Source organism: Meles meles, chromosome 9, assembly GCF_922984935.1.
Source record: "Meles meles chromosome 9, mMelMel3.1 paternal haplotype, whole genome shotgun sequence".
In the NCBI taxonomy this organism is placed as follows: Eukaryota; Metazoa; Chordata; class Mammalia; order Carnivora; family Mustelidae; genus Meles; species Meles meles.
The window spans coordinates 69632255-69652314 of NC_060074.1; the positions used below are offsets into that span (position 1 = coordinate 69632255).

Genomic DNA, 20060 nt, shown 5'->3' on the forward strand with positions numbered 1-20060 from the left:
ATGTGCTATGGTGAGTGCTGTGAAGTGTGTAAGCCTGACGATTCACAGACCTGTACCCCTGGAGCTAATAATACATTATATCTTAATTAAAAAAATTTTTTTAAAGGTAAACAGAAGAATTCTGCTCGAAGATTTCCATTTACAACTACTTTACTTTTCCCCCTTCTTTCCTACTCTTCTTCACATGGTTGAGAATTCTCTGACTCTCTTGAGATTTTAGAGCAATGTGGCATGTCCATTTTCACATTACACATTACACATCAAACAGAAGTTACAAAAAAAAAAAAAAAACTCTTGCCAAGAAACAGACAAAAGGGCACCTAAACTTTAGATCGCTATTGTAAGCTCTTCTCCCAAATAATCCTAAAGCTTTCAGAGAAAGTACAGATGACCTGTTTGCATTGCATTTTATGAACTTGGCTTTAATAAGTTGGTAGAACCCATAAGTTGGCAGATATAATGAGTGGGACATTATGACAAGACATAGCCTCAGACCCCCAGAGCCCCCGTCTTCTGTTCTGCCCCAGTCCTGGCCACTCCCTGCCATGAGCTCTCATTAGCACATCCCTGTTCTGAGCATATCCCCCACCCACCCCCATTTTCACAGCAATGCCTACCCATCATTCTTGGGGTTTCCTGTTTTTAATGTTCTTCTAGCACTCCTATCCCAGCCTAAGGATGCTACTTATGCTCTCTTTGCAACCTGATGATCTCCTAGGCAAGAGGGGTGGGGAGCAGGGGGCTGTTGCTGGGAAGGGGTGTGCCCAAAGCTCACGGCTCGGCCTGGCTACTTCTGGCCAGGCAGGAATGTAGTGACAGTCCTGTCCTTCCCTGGCTCCCCCATGGAGGCTCCTGCTAGCAGCCTGGAGAGGTCTTGGCAGCAGGCAGCAGCTTGAAGTACACTCAGAAAAGGCCTCACAGTGTGTCCAGAAGACCTTCACTTCCAGGGTAGGGAATCTTGCTCCACCAGGACCCCATCTTCTCTTGACATACAGGGCCCAGCTAGGGTTCCAGCTGCCAGCCTTCCTTTATTCTCTGTTAGTCTTGCTTTGTAAACTGAGACTGGTCTTTCAGAAGGGGACCTATCTCTGGTATGCCTCCTCCCCCAGCAGATGCCATCCAGCTTCTGTATTCAGGCTTCTGGACTGCAGCTGGGTCACTTGGAGCCTTTGTGAAAAGCAGCCCTAACTCTGGGTAGGAGCAGTCCCAGGCTGGGGCTCAAGCCTATGGTGCAGAGCTGGATTTACCCCCAGCCCCTTTGCCACCAGGTGGCCACTCTGCCAGGCTTCCAGCCAGCCCTCTTCAGTGTGGGGCATGAGTCAGCTGAGAGACGCACCAGGTTTTAACCTTTCTGGAGACTGTCATCTTTTGTCTCTTCCTCAACAACATTAGCATAGCTGGTAGCACATCTCCACCTGGATTTAGGGACAGGCATTTGGCCTCACTGACCCAGGCATGCCATCCGTCCCCTCTACCGCATCCCACACCCCTCCTACTGCTTTCCCTCCTCCCTCCATTCTAAGCCACAGACACTGACTTGGCTTTAAAAACTGGCCTGTTATAATTCACAGATTCATTTTAAAAAGTATTCTTTGACTATAAAGCAGTTCCGATGGCAAAAGTCTTTACTTATTTTTGTGAAATTACTTTTGGGCTTGCTCTCTTATGCCCTTTCTTTCTCATTGGACAGATTTACCTTGTGGATATAAGAATAAGCAGTATACTATAAAATTATTTAAGAAAGTCTGTAACTTCGGGGTGCCTGGATGGCTCGGTCAGTTGGGCATCTGCCTTTGGCTTGGGTCGCGGTCCCGGGGTTCTGGGTTCGAGTGCCTCATCAGGCTCCTTGCTTGGCAGGGAGCCTGTTTCTCCCTCTGCCTGCTGCTCCCCTTGCTTGTGCTTTCTCTCTCTGTCAAATGAATAAATAAAATATTAAAAAAGAAAGAAAGTCAATTACTTAAATTCCTATTTCTCCACAGCCTCATTTAACAGACAAGTCCATAAATGTATTGTAGGTCTTTACATTGTGTATATCCACAGCCTCAGGAATTGTCATGCAGAGAATATTCTTTCCTATAGCTGAAAGCTTGTCTGTTGGGAAACTCATCAGATGTAATGTAATTATCTTGATTAATCCTTTGTTGTTTATTATTATTATTAGCAACTATTTATTAAGTGCCTAATGTGTGCTGGCACTTTTATAGATCTTATTTCTCATCTTCCCAATGGTTCTGAAAGATTGGACTCTATCTACAAAACTGAGGTGATCAACTTACTCAAGTTCACACAGGTAGCAAATGGTAGGACAGATTTAAGACCCGGTTCTTGTGAGGTTTGGATGTCTGCACGCTTTTCATAACATCAGAGGTTCTTGGTTTTTTCCACTAAATTTCTCCAAATGCAGAGGAAATCAATACATCCTGCCCAGGGTCTAGACCCTTTGTAGCTAGAAGTAGCCAGCAGCAAGCTCAAAATTTCTTTGAAGTCTCATGCTTTAATCTTTAAAATTTATGCAAATTTAGCTTTCTACTCCATAATATGAAAGTATAAAAGTAATCCTTTAAACTACTTGACATAAAATAAAATTTATGCTCCAGGAAGACCTTCTGTTAACCCCTCTCGTGTCCCCTTCTGCCCTGCTGGGTACCACTCCAGGGATCCACACACCTCAGTTGGAGAATGTCAGCATTGCACTGTGGTATGTCTCAGTTAAATTCTCTGAGAAAACTTCCAGGTATAGAGCAACCTGTTGCTTGGTCAATTCTCAACCACAGAAGTCTTTCTAATGGAGAGTAGAATCCTTATTCCTTTGTAGACAAATCCTAGATTGGTCTTTGTTGATTCTTCATGGAGATCTTTGAGTGACATCTGTCTGGCTAGAAGTTTAGGGATTAGTCTTGTGATTTGTAAACTTTATTTTTTAGAAGCAAACGTCATCTTTCAGATGAACTTGCTCTTGGAACTCTATTTTATAAACCAGTTAGAAGGGAAGACATCCTAGTTGCCATAGGGGCGGAGGTTCTGCTTGCATGGTGCCCTTGCCTGAGGGTCCACCACGCAGCCCAGAGTTCTGCCTCATTCAGCTGTGGACCTCATTCAGAGAACCCATTTTATGGATGGGGAGATTGAAGTCAGAGAGCTCAGAAGAATTGTCTGAGTTGGTCCAGCTGACTAGGGACAAAGCCAGGAGTAGACCTTAAGAACGAAGCCTACCAAATTCTTCAAGGACCCTTGAAGGCCCTTGTGGTTTTCTTGTCATGTGAACTGTTTTCTTAACCACTCTAGAGGTTGTGGAGGGTTAAGGAATGGGAATGGTGAAGAGGTCTCCTGCCAGGGGCCTTCCACAGTGAGGAGAAGTGTCTGTGGCAGCTAAAGGCATAGCTCTTTCCCAGGTACGTATTGGTGATATTAAAAAGGTTGAATGAGGCCATTTAAACTATTGATGTGTTAGGATGCATTGGGATCCAGAAAAGGGTTTTGCACAGAGAAGTCAACCAGCGCCCCAAGGAAGGCATGGTCAAGGAACTCAGTCATATCACTGCACGCCCCCACAGCCCAGGTGTGGGAGGCATGTGGGAGTGACATTGTATAACCACCATGAAAATGTTCTGGGTCGCCTCTGAAAATCTGCTGACTCGAGTTAAAGCTGGCCTTGTGCTGACTTTCATATGGGAGCCTTGGTGAATTCCTTTTGGTTTTATTCTGTTTCTCAGAAAGCTTGGAGTGGCTTTTTTTTTTTTTTTAATTTTATTTTTTTGACAGATAGAGATCACAAGTAGGGAGAGAGGTAGGCAGAGAGAGAGAGAGGAGGAAGCAGGCTCCCCGCCAAGCAGAGAGCCCGATGCGGGGCTCGATCCCAGGACCCTGGGATCATGACCTGAGCGAAAGGCAGAGGCTTTAACCCACTGAGCCACCCAGGCGCCCCCTTCTTGGAGTGGCTTTTAAACTTCGATGAAGATGTGAACCTCTCCACATCTAGTTTTACTAATCAGTCATCTCTCATTTTTCAGTTCATCACTGTAGCACCAATAAACCCTATTACAAAGCAGCCCAGTACTAATCCCCCAATTCTCCCACTCTGGAGCATTTTATGGCCAAAGGGAATTATTCCCACCTCCATATGTTTAAGAGAGAAGGGCTGTCTGCTCACTCCATTGCCATCATCATTCCGTGTTGCCGGGCCAACCACACTCTGATGATTGACACTGAATGCCACTGCGAGCCAATGCCATAAGTCCAGCCCCAGGCAGGCCACCACAATGGGTGATGGACAGGGACAACTAAGTCTCTCTCTCAGAGATCCTTAGCCACCTAGATCTCTTCCCCAGAGGCAATCTTTGCTACAACTCTCTTGTGTATGTGTCCAGAGATAGTCTATGCATTTACAAATTTTTATGAATATTCACATACACACATCGATTCTTTTGTCCCCACAGAATGGTAGTCTACTCTACATATAGTGTTTGGTTTGCCTTTTTTTAAATGTCATGACATAGTGTGGAGATCATTCCATGTCAGCAGGTAATGCTGCTTCATTCACGGCTGCATAATAGTCTAACATCATCTCTTCATCTGGAAGTAGCCTGGGTGCCATCTACTTGTGGCCATTTGAATTATCTCCTGTTTGATGTTGCTGTTGTTTTGTTTGCTGTTAGAGACAGATACGCATGTTGGCGTTTGTATTCAGGTATTTCAGGAACCCTCCCTAAGGGAGGTTCTTTTCTCAGTCAAAGGGAACAGACATTAAATGTGATGGGGGATACTTGCAAATTACCTTCCACCAAGGTGGTCTCATTTTACACTCCCAGAAGCAATGTACAAGATAACCAGCTGTGTGTTAGTAAATTTTTTGAAACTTTGCTGGATTTGACAATTTGACAATCTTAATGACAAAGTCATTGAGAAATGACTTTGCGCTATAGTTTTAATATACCTTTCTGTCTTTAATGAACTTCTGCATCTTTTCATATGATGCATTCTTTTACAGACTGCTTTTTAACTGGCACTTGGAAGAGGAGATACTGCCCAAAGATCAAGCAGTATGCAAGTTATTTAGGAATCCCAATTATCTGATATCGGTTTTATTTCATTTAGCTTATTTATCCTGGTTAATATAGGGTGCTCTATATGGTGCTACATAAGAAATCAATTTTCCTGTTTTAGTGAATGTTTTCTTAAATTTGTCCCATCAGGGGCACCTGGGTGGCTCAGTGGGTTAAAAGCCTCTGCCTCCAGCTCAGGTCATGGTCCCGGGGTCCTGGGATCCAGCCCCGCATCAGGCTCTCTGCTCAGAGGGGAGCCTGCTTCCTCCTCTCTCTCTGCCTGCCTCTCGCGTCCTTGTGATCTCTGTCTGTCAAATAAATAAATAAATATTTTTAAAAAATTATCCCATCAATTTTAAATTTATAGGTATTAAAAAATTTTTTGAAAGGTTTATTTATTTTATTTATTTATTGTAGAGAGAAAGGGAATGTGTGCATGCACATGTGTGCCCTGGTGGGGGGGAGGGGCAAAGGACACAGAGAATCTCAAGCAGACTCTCTGCTGAGTGCAGAGCCCAATACAGGGCTCGATCCCACGACCCCGAGATCATGACTGGCTGAAATCAAGTGTCAGATGCTTAACCGACAGAGCCACCCAAACACCCTATTTATAGCAAAAACACTGTTTTTGCAATCTCCCCTATACCAGAAGTTATTCTGCTGAAACATCAAATGGAAATGTTACATTTCTTAGTTGTGATAGTCATATTGTGGTTTTGTTTGGGGGAAAAAAGAGTCTTTGCCTTTTAGAGATAACTACTGAAATATTTATGGAATAATTCCAGAAAGGGCAGGTGGATAGGAGTGTAGAGGGAAAAACATTTGGTCATGAGTTCATAATTTTTGAGGCTGGACATGAGGTAGGCCTTATTCTGTTTTTATACATGTTTAACCTTCTCCATAAAAATTGTAAAATTCAAAAGGTAAGTATCAAGTTCCTATTATGTGCAAACCTTGGCGCTCTCTGCTGCAGAAATAGTTCATAAGTGCAAAGGGCCTGTCTGCTTGTTCTCAGCAACGAGCCCAGTGCCTAGGACATTGCCTGCACATAGTAGGTGTTCAGTATATACCTGTCCTAAAATCTGGCCCACCTTCTGCTTGCCCAAGGGCTCCTCTATTTTCTGTTCCCAGAACAGCAGACCTGATGCAGCGCTCCATGGACGAGCAACGGACCAATTGCTACAGAGCTAAAGGAAGGCAAAGGCCCATTCATTTAAAGGTCAGGGAGGTGCTTCCGTGGAGGTCATGGCGACTGGCATTGGGGTTCCTGAGACAAAGACACCCACCCCATCTGAAACATTTCCCAGCAAACCAAAATTGCTTCTTTAATTTAACATAGGTTATTTCTTTTAAGAGCCTGGTGTAAGGAGTTGCTAACAGTAAGAAGAGCTCAAAAGGCTGTAGGGGGGTCAAGAAACCTTCTCAGAACACATCCCAATCCCCATCTGCTTTCACAAGCCTGCTTTGTTCAGAGTCTGGCATGACATCATGCCCAGTAATGTGCTTAATCAGTGCTCTCTCATGAGGAAGAAGAGAGATGTTGTCATAGAAAGAAGAGAGTCACAACTAGGAAGCTATCAAAGGAAATGTCAGGAATACAGGGTGATAGATTAGTCCTGTGGGTATGTTTGAGTGATTAGTTAACTCAGAGGCGGGGAAAATCATGAATTTTAATGTTTGCATGCAGGTGTTAGTATAGTTGCCTCAGAATGGAAGAAAAAAGGGTTAGAAGGGAAAAAAAAGCTAGTCCCATCTTCATTGGAAGAAAACTCTTTTGAGAAACCGTCAATGTTACATTACAAACACTATTCAAATCTACCAAATGGGCCAGATGTTTGCTCAAACACTGCATGTCACCAGCTGCCCATTGCTACAGATGAGGCATTTCTGCTGATGCCTGTGTAACCCGCAACCACATTCCAGAGTGTTGATTCTTTTGATGCCATTTAACACTTATGTGTCATCATAATTAGATACCATAAATATACATGACACCATGCAATAAATAAAATTGCCTGGCTTTCATTCTAAGAGGGGAGGAGGCTGTGTTTATTACCTGAGGAGACAGGATGTCTAATATCCATTTTGCATTCTTTGTAAATGTCACCCCTCTCTTATGGAAGTTCTAGATGGCTTTATGATCCCGAAGCCTCATTCCTTCAACACAGCACAGACTTTGGGGGCTACTAGAGATCGCTGAGCCCCAGGTTTTAAGGCAGGCCTGAACCAAAAATCAGGCAGATACAATTCAGAGGAATCCAAATAATTCTAAATGAAGTCAAACCATTCTATTTGACAACAGAACAAAAGTTCTTTAGAGGTCACATAACGGGCAGGTGTAAGTGTAAAAGGAACTAGTTAAATGGAAGCGAATCAGCTTCTTTCAAAACAGACATCTTCCAGAGATGCATTTCTTTTTCCTCTGAAAGAAAGCTGATTCAGTACCATTCACCTATTAAGAAGGCAGCACAATTATTTGTATCTGCATGTATAAAAACCAAGTGTCTCTGCCTTCCACAAAAACCCGTGCATGTGCTTGCCAGAGTGAAAAGCAGGGCAAGAGGTAAAGGGAAGGGAAAAAGTCCCACGCAATCGGATTCGTCAGTCACGAGTACCTAAAGGAACTGGCTGGCGTATTACCCCCTCCCTGGGCAGGGGCAGGGGGCCCTTCCAGTCTTATCCACCAAGACCCCTTATAACATAGTGTCTTTATTTCAGAGCACAGACCACATTTGATGGCTTTGCAAATACTAGAGTCAGAGGCTTCCTGACACCCAGTGTTTTGGCTTTTTAGCGTGTAAATAAACGAGGGCTCCAAGCGAGTAAATCTCTGTGTGCTGAGTTTACAATCTTGTCTTTCAGAAATATCGACAGTACATGGCAGGACTTCTGGCTCCTCCTTATGGTGTTATGGAAACGGGCTCTAACAATGACAGTAAGTGAAAAATGTGAACATTTTGTATCTAAAAATTTGTCGTGCGGTATGTGTTTTCATGTGACAAAAATTATGCCCTACACCAGCTTGACAGAGTAAGTCTCCAGACTCTTCTGTGGATAAACAGACCTGCCAGCCCACACGAGTTATTTTTAAAAAATTGTTCACATGGTATTATTTTGTGGTCCTCGCTGATTGAGGGAGGGATGCTCTGATACCAGTTGGAACTTCATACTTAAAATGCTTTCTCAGAATCTCTTTGTTTTATGCTGAAATCTAGTGTTTCTGTGCTCTTTTAAAAATGGGATTTATGATGTACTTGTCTCAGTTACACCCAGACACCTGAAAGAGCAACCTCTTGCTATTTGGATGCTCTTGGTCAAGGAGAGAAGCAGGGCGAGCCGTTTTTTTTTTTTTAATATTTTATTTATTTATTTGACAGACAGAGATCACAAGTAGGCAGAGAGGCAGGCAGAGAGAGAGAGAGAGGATGAAGCAGGCTCCCTGTGGAGCAGAGAGCCCGATGTGGGACTCGATCCCAGGACCCTGAGATCATGACCTGAGCCGAAGGCAGATGCTTAACCCACTGAGCCACCCAGGCGCCCCATGCGAGCCGTTATTAATTCTTCACACAACGTGGCATCCTCTCACTCCAGGCCTTTCATGTGAGCAGTCTCTCACTGATCATAAAAGACAGGAAGTTTTCCTCTGTGATACCCCTTTCTCATGGCTGCCCACTAGATTCAAAGAAATCCTCTGTCCTGAGTCTGTCTATCTGTTCACGTGTGTTGAGAGCATCTTTTTAGCACTCCTGACTGGCCCTGAGACTTGCTTGTTGCCGAGTCCCTGTTTTGCGCTCTTGGACGTATATGCGTAGCAGGGTACTCAGTGCTGAGGTTTTTGGAGCAGCTAGACAGTGCGATGAGCCAAACAGGCAGTGCCTCCACACCAGAACTCTTCTGAGCAAGAGTCCCCCTTCAGATCTTCTCTCTAGTTCCCCTGGTTCCCCCTCACTGCCAGACTTGTCACTCCGAGGTGACCCTCCTCTCTATAAGATCATAAGTGAGCTTCGTCACATTCCCCACCCTCCAAGTCATAGCTTCTGGCCTCTCTCTCTCTGTTTCTCTTCTGTCCTTGGGGTGAAGTGGGGGTGGGGGGAGGAAGACTTGTCTTTCCTTTCCTTTCCTTTCCTCCCATGTTCTTGATTTTTCTTTCCTGGTTGATGTAAGGATGACCAGCTCATGAAGAGTCTTTGAGTTGAAGCCCAAGCATGTCAAGTGTTTAGAGGGTGCCAGGCATGGAGTGAGCACCCCGGTGGTGTTAGCTGTTATTTCCTCACCACTGATCACTCTTAACCCCTCCAACTCTGGCTTCTGCCCTATACCTCTTGACTCAAACCATCTAAAGAGTCAGTGCCAGGCTCCATCATTACTATTCCCCATCTCTCTGACCTTGAGTATGACTTTCCATGTGCAGACTCCATTCTTCCTGAGTTCTCAGACTCCACAGCCTTATCCTGGTTTTCTGGTATCTCTCTGGCCACATGTGTTTGGTCTCTTCCACAAGTACCTCTTCCTGTCAGTTTAGGTATTATCCAAGAGTCCAGTCTTGGCTGTTATACTTTCCCCATGACCAACCTTTCTTACAGTGGATACAAACATCCTGAACCAATACCTCTGTTTGATTCTTCCCATGGCGGCCAAGCTTTCCAGAAGACTGCTGGTTCTCTTTCCACCTGGACGTTCTGCTGGTCTCTTAAACTCACAGTGCAGCAACAGAACACATCCTTATTCCCACAAAGCCCATCCCTCCTCCTGAAAGCCACATTTCCATTCCTACCCGCACTGTTCTTCTCCCATACCAGCCTCTAAACCTCCAACCATTTTATGTTTTTTTTAAGATTTTATTTCTTTATCTGTCAGAGAGAAAGAGAGAGGGAGTGAGAGAGCACAAGCAGGGGGAGTGGCAGGAGAGAGGAAGAAGCAGATTCCCCGCTGAGCAGGGAGCCTGATATGGGGCTCGATTCCAGGACCCCAGGATCATGACCTGAGCCAAAGGCAGATGTTTAACCCACTGAGCCACACAAGCGTCCCTAAACCTTCACCATTTTAGAGTCCTTCCTTCTGTCACCACCATGCACTGAGGCTAATCACCCATCTGGGCCTTTGCTCCTTCCTTTGCAGGGTTCACGTTTTTCCTTTCTGTTCCCTCTGCAGCCACTTGGCCAAAGGCCTCATCACTCTGACCTGAGGGCAAGAGTGACTCAGCTGGCTCTGAGCCTTCAGTATTTCACCCTTGGTCTATCCTACACCTGACTTATACAGAACTTTTAAAATTTACTTTGTATTGTGAAAAATTTCAAACATACAGAATGACATAGTTAACATCCGTGTCTTCATCACTTTAATTACCATTAGTATTTTAATACTTAAATCTGATTTGTTTATTAATAACAATATGCACTAATATTTTAATCTTTATATTTACCTTATTTCCTTCTTCTACTCACATACATACATTTCACCCCAAATACTTCAGCAGATAGTTTTGAAAATAAAGACTTTTTCATGTACAACCCTAACACCATTATCACACCTCATGTAACTGATCTGACTTTCCTTAATCACATCATCTACTGAGTCCACACTTCGATTTTCCCCACTGAATGTCTTTGCTCAAACTGGACCTCGAGGACCATGCTCTTGCATCTGATTTTTATATTTTAAGTGTCTTTTCATTTTGAACAGAGGCCTCCCCAGCTTTTTCCTGGTCATATCACTCTGTTGCTCAAAACATCTTAACGATTGCCTGTTGCCTGCCATGAAAGGGGAAATTCCAAGACTGCTAATGCCTTACCCCAACATTCAAGTTCCTGCATATCCCCAAATCATCTTTTCAGTGTTATTTCTCTACAAATATCCTAATCTCCAGCCATTCAGCTATGGTGATTTGTGCTATGTATTTATCTTATCAAAACCTCTAGGAAGGAAGCTTCTGTTACACTCTGTATCTCCTCATACGATCAACTCTGGTCTTTTCAAATCGTTGTTGACCAAATGGATCGAATAATGGACGGATGGCTGGGACTCAAAGTTTCAGAGCGCTGATATTAGGCCACCCTTACTGCTTCTGACAGATTTGGGAAATGATGGCAAACAGGCCCATTAATATTCTGTCTGTCACCCTGCTTCCTGCCTAGGATTTTTATGTCCTGGGACTATCCCAGTGTGGGAGTCAGACTTTAACTAAGGAATGTTTCCAGATAGTCTCTTCCATTCTTACACTTTCTATGTATTATACTGCTGCATACTAAAATGGGCATTCAAGTCTTCTAAAGCCAGTAGTATACATCTTGTGTACCCCATTACTAAACACAGAATGTGCTGTTTACTCAGAATTTGGAGCTACTTTATTTTTATATCACAAACCACTTCAAACTGCCCTGAGGGAGAGCCACACAGATGAACCACCTGCCGTTCCGTCTCTCAGTAGAAGGCCACTTGGGCCCACTGCACTGGAGACATTAAGCTCTGCTGGGGCTGTGGGCCTTCCTGTGCGACCAGCCTGATCACATCCGTCAGAGTCCACAGCGCCAAAGGAAGTACAATAGACCAGGGCCTGCCTGTAGCTCACAGAATGTTCGTAAACGAATGAACAAATGCATAAATGGATGAATGATGAACTTTCTCACTGAGAAAACTGGGAACCTGGAAACAGACACAGCCAGGCTCAGACCTGACTTCAGAGGCAGCAGGAATTTGCTTTGCCCCAAATGGAAGTTGTGTTCTGGTGGTTTTTATGTAGGGCTTAAAGCTAGGTTCACCGCCTGGAGCATGGTGAGGTGGTCTGAAATATAAAAAATACGGTATGTGCCACTTAAGAGTTGACGTGTCTGTCCCAAATTCTGAGTGTTCTGTGCCCAGCATAGAGGAATTAGTTGTTTGCATGGTGTAAATGAATCAGAGATGGATTTTTACCTCTGGCAAAGTAAAGCATATGGTAGAAAAACAAAATAAGCATGAGATTTTGTTGTCTGGCACACGACCCTGCTCCTGATTCATTCATTTACTTATGTACAGATTTTGGTGGGTGCTGCTATTTTTCCAAGCAGCATTATGTAAGTTTTGATGGAAACACAGATTAGAAACACCCGAATTTTACTTTGTTTGATTCAGCAAAGGATCTCAATTCCATTTTACAGATTAATCTTAAAATTCATGCTCTTTCTCTCTATTTTTCTTCTAGGGATTCCTGACAAGGAGAACGTGAGTAGCACTCTCTCTGCCTAGCCTCTAAAAACTGTCCTAAGGTAAAAAAATAATAATAATAATAATAATCGTGGTAACCCTACCAGTAAAGAGAACTCTGCATCCACATTCAACAGAGCAATAAATATTTGTCTAATCTCATTCTGGCATCTTGGTGAGTCCCACTGAAATATGAGGGGGGAGAAGGTCAATTCCTCTGACATGGTCGTCACATGTCGTTGATGTTAACTAGTCTGCAGAAAGGTTATTCTAGGGGCAAAGAGTACAAATACTAAGGGTTTTTCTTTTTCCCATTATGTAAACAAGCAAGTGAGCAAATCATTGCTTTAATAACATACAAAAAATTCATTGTTTTTCCTCAGTGGGAATAAAAAATATGAAATACAGGGTCTGTTGATTTGATAATGTATCCAAGCTGCATGAAAGTCAGTATTTCTCTTTGAAGCTAAAATAAGTAATTGTTCTAATTGTTAAGGGCAGTCAGGTAAGAGAGTAGGTGTAGGACAAACTTTTCACCAAGAACCAATACCGAGTGCAGATTCCAAGGATGGTAGTGGTGTAGTGGCATTGGGTTTGCATGCAAATAAGAATATGAATTATATAGTAATTGGAATCTTAATTTATTCAACAACCTGGAAGCGTTAATGGTGGAAGAGGATATGGTGATTGATTTAAAGCGGTGCTTGGTGGCTCTCCGATGGTCCCCTTTCATTATGTTCCTCTATTGCTGTACCCAAGTGGCAACATTACAGAATCGTTACAGAATGTTCTGCTTTCCTTTCCCTGCTTTTGGTCCTGTGTCTGTGGACAGAGATACTGTCTTCATTCAATTCAGATTATTTCTGTATCCCTTTTCAGAGATCAAACTCTAGTTTTCCTTAGGTCTCCTTTCCATAATGTTGGCTTCAAGGGCCTACTGGGATTCTGGCCCACTGTTGTACCACCACAAATTTGGGTTCCAGACCCAGCAATGTCACTATGAATGTCACACCAAAATTTCACTTGGCTTGGCTCAGCAGAGGATTTCAGTTCTAGGCTGTGGGACCTCACAAGCGACTTGGCTCCTTGAAACATCCTTGCCTCATCTTTAATTGTGGATGTTAGTCGTGACCACCTAAGCAGCCATTATGAATATTGAATGGTATAATCTGTGGAAAGCATAGAGAATAATCCAACAGAGCTCGTAAATGTTAAGACTATTACTGTAATTATTATCTTGTTAAGATTTGTATCATTTTCTCAAGATCTTTCCTCTTCTGAAAAATGTCCTACACTTTCATGAAGTAACTATCCTTCTCTCGTTTATGGTTTTCCTCAAAATACCTTTCTTCAATGAACCTTTCCATTGATCTTTTGCCATTAAAAAAAATATCTCTCTATGTTGAACAAAGCTCTAGATAATCAGGTTCAAAGAAAGCCAAAGCTTAATGTCTATAGTAACAGACTCATCCTGCCATGATTTTGGATATGGATGTCCCAAAGCACTCCAAAACAAATAATACACAGATCACTAGCCAAGGGAAGAGGATAAAAGAGTCTGGTGCTTCTTCGTCAAGGAACCATCAGCGATGTGGAAGGCACACACAGAATGGCCAAGCCCTAGGAGGTCTAAAATGTTCTAGGCTTCAAAAGGAAGCTCTGTCTCTCTTAGGTCCCTCATGACCTTTAGATTAGACCTCCCTGCAGAGGGACAACAGGCACAATGTTCTGAGCATAGGCCTACCAGCTGTCATCCTGAGGCTCACTTTGTAACAAAATAGGAATTTGAAGTTTGCGGGAAGTTAGATATATTGAATTGTTAGCATGTTGCCCTGTAAGATTTAGGGGGCAGGCCAGGCTGTCTCCCCTATATTATTCACAGTATATCTTCATTTATATTTGTTTGGGTTATTCATTCTATGTCAAATTCTCTAGCAAACAGAAAAGCACCTCTTTCTCTCTCTGCAAATAACATGGATATAATATCACCATGAGCTATTAAGAAAGCTCTCCAATGCCATCAGTCAAAGTAAAGCAAATGAGATGAAAGACATTCGAGAATAGAGTTGAAGCTCTAGAAAGATAAAAAGAAGCCTAAGAGCCTTAAAGTGGGTGTTAATTGGAATTTTTCCTTTATAAGAGACAAGTTGTGTTTTGATGATTTCTTTTATCCTTTACCTTCTTTAACTACATGCTGGGCGATCTTATATTCCCTTTATGTTTCTAAATAGCAATAATATGCCTGTGGACTGAAATAAAAGCACTTAGACTATTGTTTCAATGTCCAAACAGCTTCTTTGTGGAGAGAATATATTCTCCTCTCCAGCTCCTACCCTTGATTTCGTTAATCACCATATTTAACTTTTAACCAAATATGCAGGCATCAGTAAGTGGGGTTTAACTGCCTTGCCAGCTCGGTTTTGTTTCCAGATGTAGCCTCACCTTGCAAAAAAGGAACTTTCTTTCTTGTCATAAATTGCACTTGCGTAGAAACAAATGGGCTGGCAGTTAACTTGCTACATTATTTTGTTTACTACTTACTGTAATTGATAGAGACATCATTTAACTTGATATGACACAGGATACTAGAACCTATAAACTAATGGGTAAAATATTAGAAAAATGACCACAGCACCAATACAGTAGTAGACTATTTTGATAGCGTTATGAGTGTTTGGGGCTGTTGGTTGTACAAAAAATTATTCCCTTTGGTCTGTTCCAGTTGTGTTCTTTCCGTCTTCTGTATATGTCCTATCCGATGACCGTGTTTAACACAGAAGCTGAAAATCACAATTATAAGAAAGCTTCATAGTTGAATGTTACAGTGGCCCTTTGGAAAAATGAGCTAGTCTATGATTTTCTGCTACTTCTGTAGATTTTGTCCCTGTTGTGCTTCATCCTTTTGACAGACAATTGCTATGGAGTTACGTAGTTTTAGAAGTTTATCCTTTTCTTCCTCAATGTAGAAGGAGCGGAGCCAGGAAATAGGTTCAGGAAGATATTACAAAATAACCCCATTTCCATATTTATAAACATCTAGTTTCCAAAAGGATCGTTTGAGGTCCCCATTTTTTAAGGCAGTTATAGCACTGACAGTGCGATTAGTGAGGTTCCTACTGAGTGTGGAAGAGTACTTTCCCGTCGTAAAACACTAGTCGATCCAGCAATTCAACCAGTTATGGAAAAAGCCCAAGTGTCCATGGACTGATGAATGCATAAAGAAGATATGGTGTGTACACACACACACACACACACACACACACACACGTGCTGGAATATTACTCAGCTGTAAAAGGGAATGAAATCTTGCTGTTTGCAACACGGTTGGAGCTAGAGAGTATAATAACTAAAACAAGTCAGTCAGAGAAAGACAAATGTGATTTCACCTGTATGTGGAATTTAAAAAACAAAAGAAATAAAGGGAAAAAGAGAGAGAGAGAGAGACCAAAAAACAGACTCTTAACTTCTAGAGAACAACTGATGAGTCCCAGAGGGGAGGTGAGTGCAAGGATGGGTCAAAGAGTGGATGGGGACTGAGGAGGGCACAGGCTGTGATGAGCACCGGATATTGTATGGAAGTGTTGAATCCCTATATTGTACTCCTGAAACTGACATTACACTGCATGTTAACTATCTGCAATTTGAGTAAAAAACTTATAATCAATTCAGAGCTCTAAGGTTTCCTAAGCACTGGAAGAACTGGGTGCCACCAATTAGTAATGAGCAAGCTTGGGAGTCTCGTAAAACTATTTGGTAGGTCTTATTTTAAGATGACTTAAATCAGCAGTTTGTCAAACCTTCAAAAATCATGGGTCATTTATATAAAGAAGAATTTTTAGAAATTATTATAAAGACGCAGACTTTAAATGGCAGATGGGGAGGAAATAATTTACACAGCTGGAATGTTCTCATTAAGGAAAGGACAATAGGAGAATAAGAAGAGAGTAACTATTAGTGTCAAAAGGTTAGGAACGTTAGGCATTTTTAGGGAATATAATAACATTTATTGCTGCTCTTTTTTAAGGTTAAAGAAAACAAATTAAAACATTTCCCACCTATTAAATAACAATATCTTATTTTACCATTATGCACTGGCTATGATCCTGGGCCAGATGAAGGAAACGGAAATTGTGCGTCCTCAAACAAACTTAAAATAAAAAACTTAGTAAAACCCATAAAAACCCTGTAAAACCTTTTAACTCCGGCTTTAGAGCACCTACTGAATTCAAACCAACAGTTTCTGGGAAACAGTTCTTAAAATCCTGCTTTTAAAACATGATTGATAACACGTCCAGAGCCGTCTTGGCCGGAGTTCACAGGTTTACACCCCGCGGCTGATCCCGTCTGCTCCAGCGCGAGAACGGTTAGCTAGGAGTGCTGTTCCAGTGTGTCTGTAACCCGCCGAAGGTGGGAACCTCAACAGACAAGGGCAAACCAACCAAATGCGAAGGACAGAAAAATCCTACGCCTGCTCACTTTGCTTTTTGTTTTGTTTTGTTTTGGTTTTGAATTTTATTTTTTTTTCAGTGTTCCATAACTCATTGTTTATGCACCACACCCAGTGCTCCATGCAATACGTGCCCTCCACAATACCCACCAGGATACAAAATCAATGTAGAGAAGTCAGTAGCTTTCTCATTTTGCTTTTAAAGGACACACTGCTTACAGCCCAGGTGAAGATTAGATTTGGCAGTGTTGCTGGCTCCGACCCTCCCGGTGTGTGGAGTGTAAACACTCATTTCTTGAGCCGGCCTATGGGAACATGTAGCTGTGACCCCACACTTACCCCACCCCACCTCCTGGAGAACATCAGCGACTTAATGTCAAAGGTGCCAAGGACAACATCAGCACTCGGCCTCTGAAGAAATTTTGTTTTTGTGTTTGTGAGTTATGTATTTTATAGGGCAGAATGCCCTTGCTGAGTCTCTTCCTGCTTTTTTGTTCCATCTGTTCCTCTGCTCTGTTACAAAGCTGACGGTGCCATCTCTCTCTTTCTCTCTCTCTAGCTCCTGCAGTGGTACAGTGATTGAATTTTTAAAGATGAGGCATAGTTGCCCTTAATCTAAATCGTGAATAGTAAATGTGGGTAGCAGCCTAAAAACCTCATCCCTCTGGTATCAGTTAAGCCATGTGTTTGTTGTGTCTGAATGTTACCGGCAGTGTTCCCAAGACCTGCTTACTGTGAGTTTGGGGGGCAACATGGCACATATGGGGGTGTACTGGGGTGCTGGTTCGTTAGTATGTTTTAGAATTACTTTCCTAAGATTATGTATTAAACTTGCTGATTATTCCAGTGCTCTCCTTTCAGTTTCTCTACAGTTTTTAGGTTTTTTTTTAAATGGAGTCGAACTTTTTACTGTCACGATGCTGATAGTTTTCTAGGATTGCATGAGTTTTCCCTTGTTTTACCCAGCTGGGTGTCCATACCTCCTCTCAGGCTTCTGTATAATCAGAATTTGACTTCTGCAAAATACTGTGGAGAACCCAGGAGTGCTTAATTGTTAAAAATAGTGATAATAGAAGAAACGAGATTCCCCAGTCTCCCTAGCCAACAGTCTCCCCTGCTCTCTTGAAAAAATGACACGGCCTTGAGATGAGGCCGCTCCCTACGGGGCCCTGCTGCTGAGAATTAGTTCCACTAGGTAGCAGGGGCAAGGAACACAATGTCATGTTAATGGTAATGTACGAGAGTGCTGATTTCAAAGTCATGGGAGAGTAGATTGCTGTCTCCAGAAATATTTTATCCTGTGCTGCAGGCAATTATGTTCATCACCAGTAACTTTGGGCTGCTGGCATGTTATCTCAATTGACGGTGAGAATAAATTAGATGGTATCATTTATGTTTGATGTATCTGAATTTTTATTGTTCTTGTTTTGAGAAATTGGAACCAAATTATTTGCAAAGTATGTCTTCTGTTTAGGAGAGCGATCTGTAGTGTTCTCAGGTTGGATAAATTAATAGAGTGACTACGTGTCATTTAGGATTTGGTTTCTTTTCTAATAACAGTTCTGTGTCAGATAGCCTCCCCTGAGTTCATAGATATTAAAATATCCTGTGGTCATTCTCTTTACCTTTCAAAAAAATTACTTTTAAGATAGATAAGTGATAGAAATGCACATATTCACATACATATAAAACACATACATAGGTATGTATGTAGGCATATATATTTAACTGTTTTCATTCTTCAAAATTTCCAGAAAATGAAATGATAAAACCACCTTTGCTCATATGCTCTGGCATTGTTCAGAATTCTTATTGCCAGTTTTTATAAATGTTTAAACTCTGTTCACTTGAATTTAGCTTTATTTTTTATTTTCCTTCAAAGAATGACTCAAAAATACCCACAGAACATGCCATCTGTTTGGTTGAAAATCTTTAATTTAACAAACATGTGGTGATCGATCCCAAGCCCCTTGTGGGGCCACGAAAATAAAGCGTGGCTGTTTCCTTCAGGGAGTTAGAGCCCCTGGACAGAGGCAGACATGTGAACACAAGCGTGTAAGGGCAAGTTATGGGCACACGTGGTTGGGAGAGTGTGGCACAAGCAGTTGAGCTCCGGAGATCTTCAGCTGAGTTACCAGTCCCAACTCTGCCACTTACTCACCCCAGGAAGGTGGACATGGTAGTTAAGTTTACTCCTCCTGTTCCGTCTACAGAGCAGAAGTGACCATAGTGTCTTACCCCAGGGGGCTTCCAGAAGGACTAATGAAAAGATTTATCCCCGAGTGCTTAGCTGTGCTAAGTACCTGGTATGTACTCTGAGGAGACACATGGGGGAGTCTGTGGGATTCTCCTTGGGGAGATGGGGAGGGATTCAGAGCAGCAATGCCTGTGTGCACTCCTGATGGAAAGGAGATGTTACCCAGGTGAAAGGGAAAGAATATTCCAGGCCAAGAGCATTGCATAAATAAAGGAACAGAGTACAAGAATTTTCTCTTTCAAGGCTAATTTCATCAGATCTAAAATTAAAAAAAACTTTTCATTATTTTAAAACTATACTTTGAAGGATTCTTTTCAAGGTTCTCAAAACCTGGCTCCGGGTATTTTGGGAACCTAACAAACCATCATATTTTTTTTACTCTAAAACTTGATCTTTTAAAAAATACAGATGGGGAATTAGTTTGAATTAGTTTTCTCCCTATTTGTACCTCCCAGTACCATGCCTTCTTTTTAAAAAATGACAGATCTAGATTGCTAATGTCTTTAGCGCCCATTGGTCACTCGGACCTCCGGCTCCTTTTCTGCTTAATTGCCCAGTCAGTACTCCCACATTTCTGTGGTTCTCTTTTGTTCATCCCACCTCGCTCCCTGCCCCATGCACATACACCCTTCTCTTGAGTGGATCTCTCTGCAGGGCTTTCCATTGAATTTTGTCTTTTTACCTTTTTTACTTGTTGAGGTCATTTTAAATTTTATTCCACTTCTCCTAAGGGCCAGCCATCCCCACCCAGTTGGGTATCATTGTCAAAATTATTAAGAATGCTTTTGAGTCTGTTTTCAAGGCATTAATAAGCATGTTAAATCTAGCAGCATTCAGCAGAGGACCTAACCTTGTGGAATTTAATTTGTTTGTGTTAATTTATTTGCATACATCATAAAATTATACCATCTGGACATGAAAAAATAACATAGGAAAGCATACCATGAAAATACTGGGTAAAACAAGTGCTAAGTCACTAAATTAATGCGATGCCTTTCACTTACTGGTAACATGAGGGAAAAGGAAGGTGATAATTTTCTATCTCAGAAGATATTGCTATGACTGAATTAGTACTTAGTCATTGTTTTGGTCTGTGTCCCCAGAAGTGCGTAAGTTTCTGTCCCTGACACTT

At 42.2% G+C, this 20060-nt stretch overlaps 1 protein-coding gene across 5 annotated transcripts in view; it reads left to right on the top strand.

The window, feature by feature from the left end:
* RAPGEF4 (Rap guanine nucleotide exchange factor 4) overlaps positions 1 to 20060 on the top strand; it is a 291500-nt gene that overhangs the window by 160836 nt on the left and 110604 nt on the right. For all 5 annotated transcript variants that reach the window (XM_046018583.1, XM_046018585.1, XM_046018584.1 and 2 more), the window contains 2 exons: positions 7905 to 7977; positions 12223 to 12242. In XM_046018583.1, coding sequence (XP_045874539.1) covers positions 7905 to 7977; positions 12223 to 12242 — 93 coding nt within the window. The remainder of the gene's footprint in view (positions 1 to 7904; positions 7978 to 12222; positions 12243 to 20060) is intronic.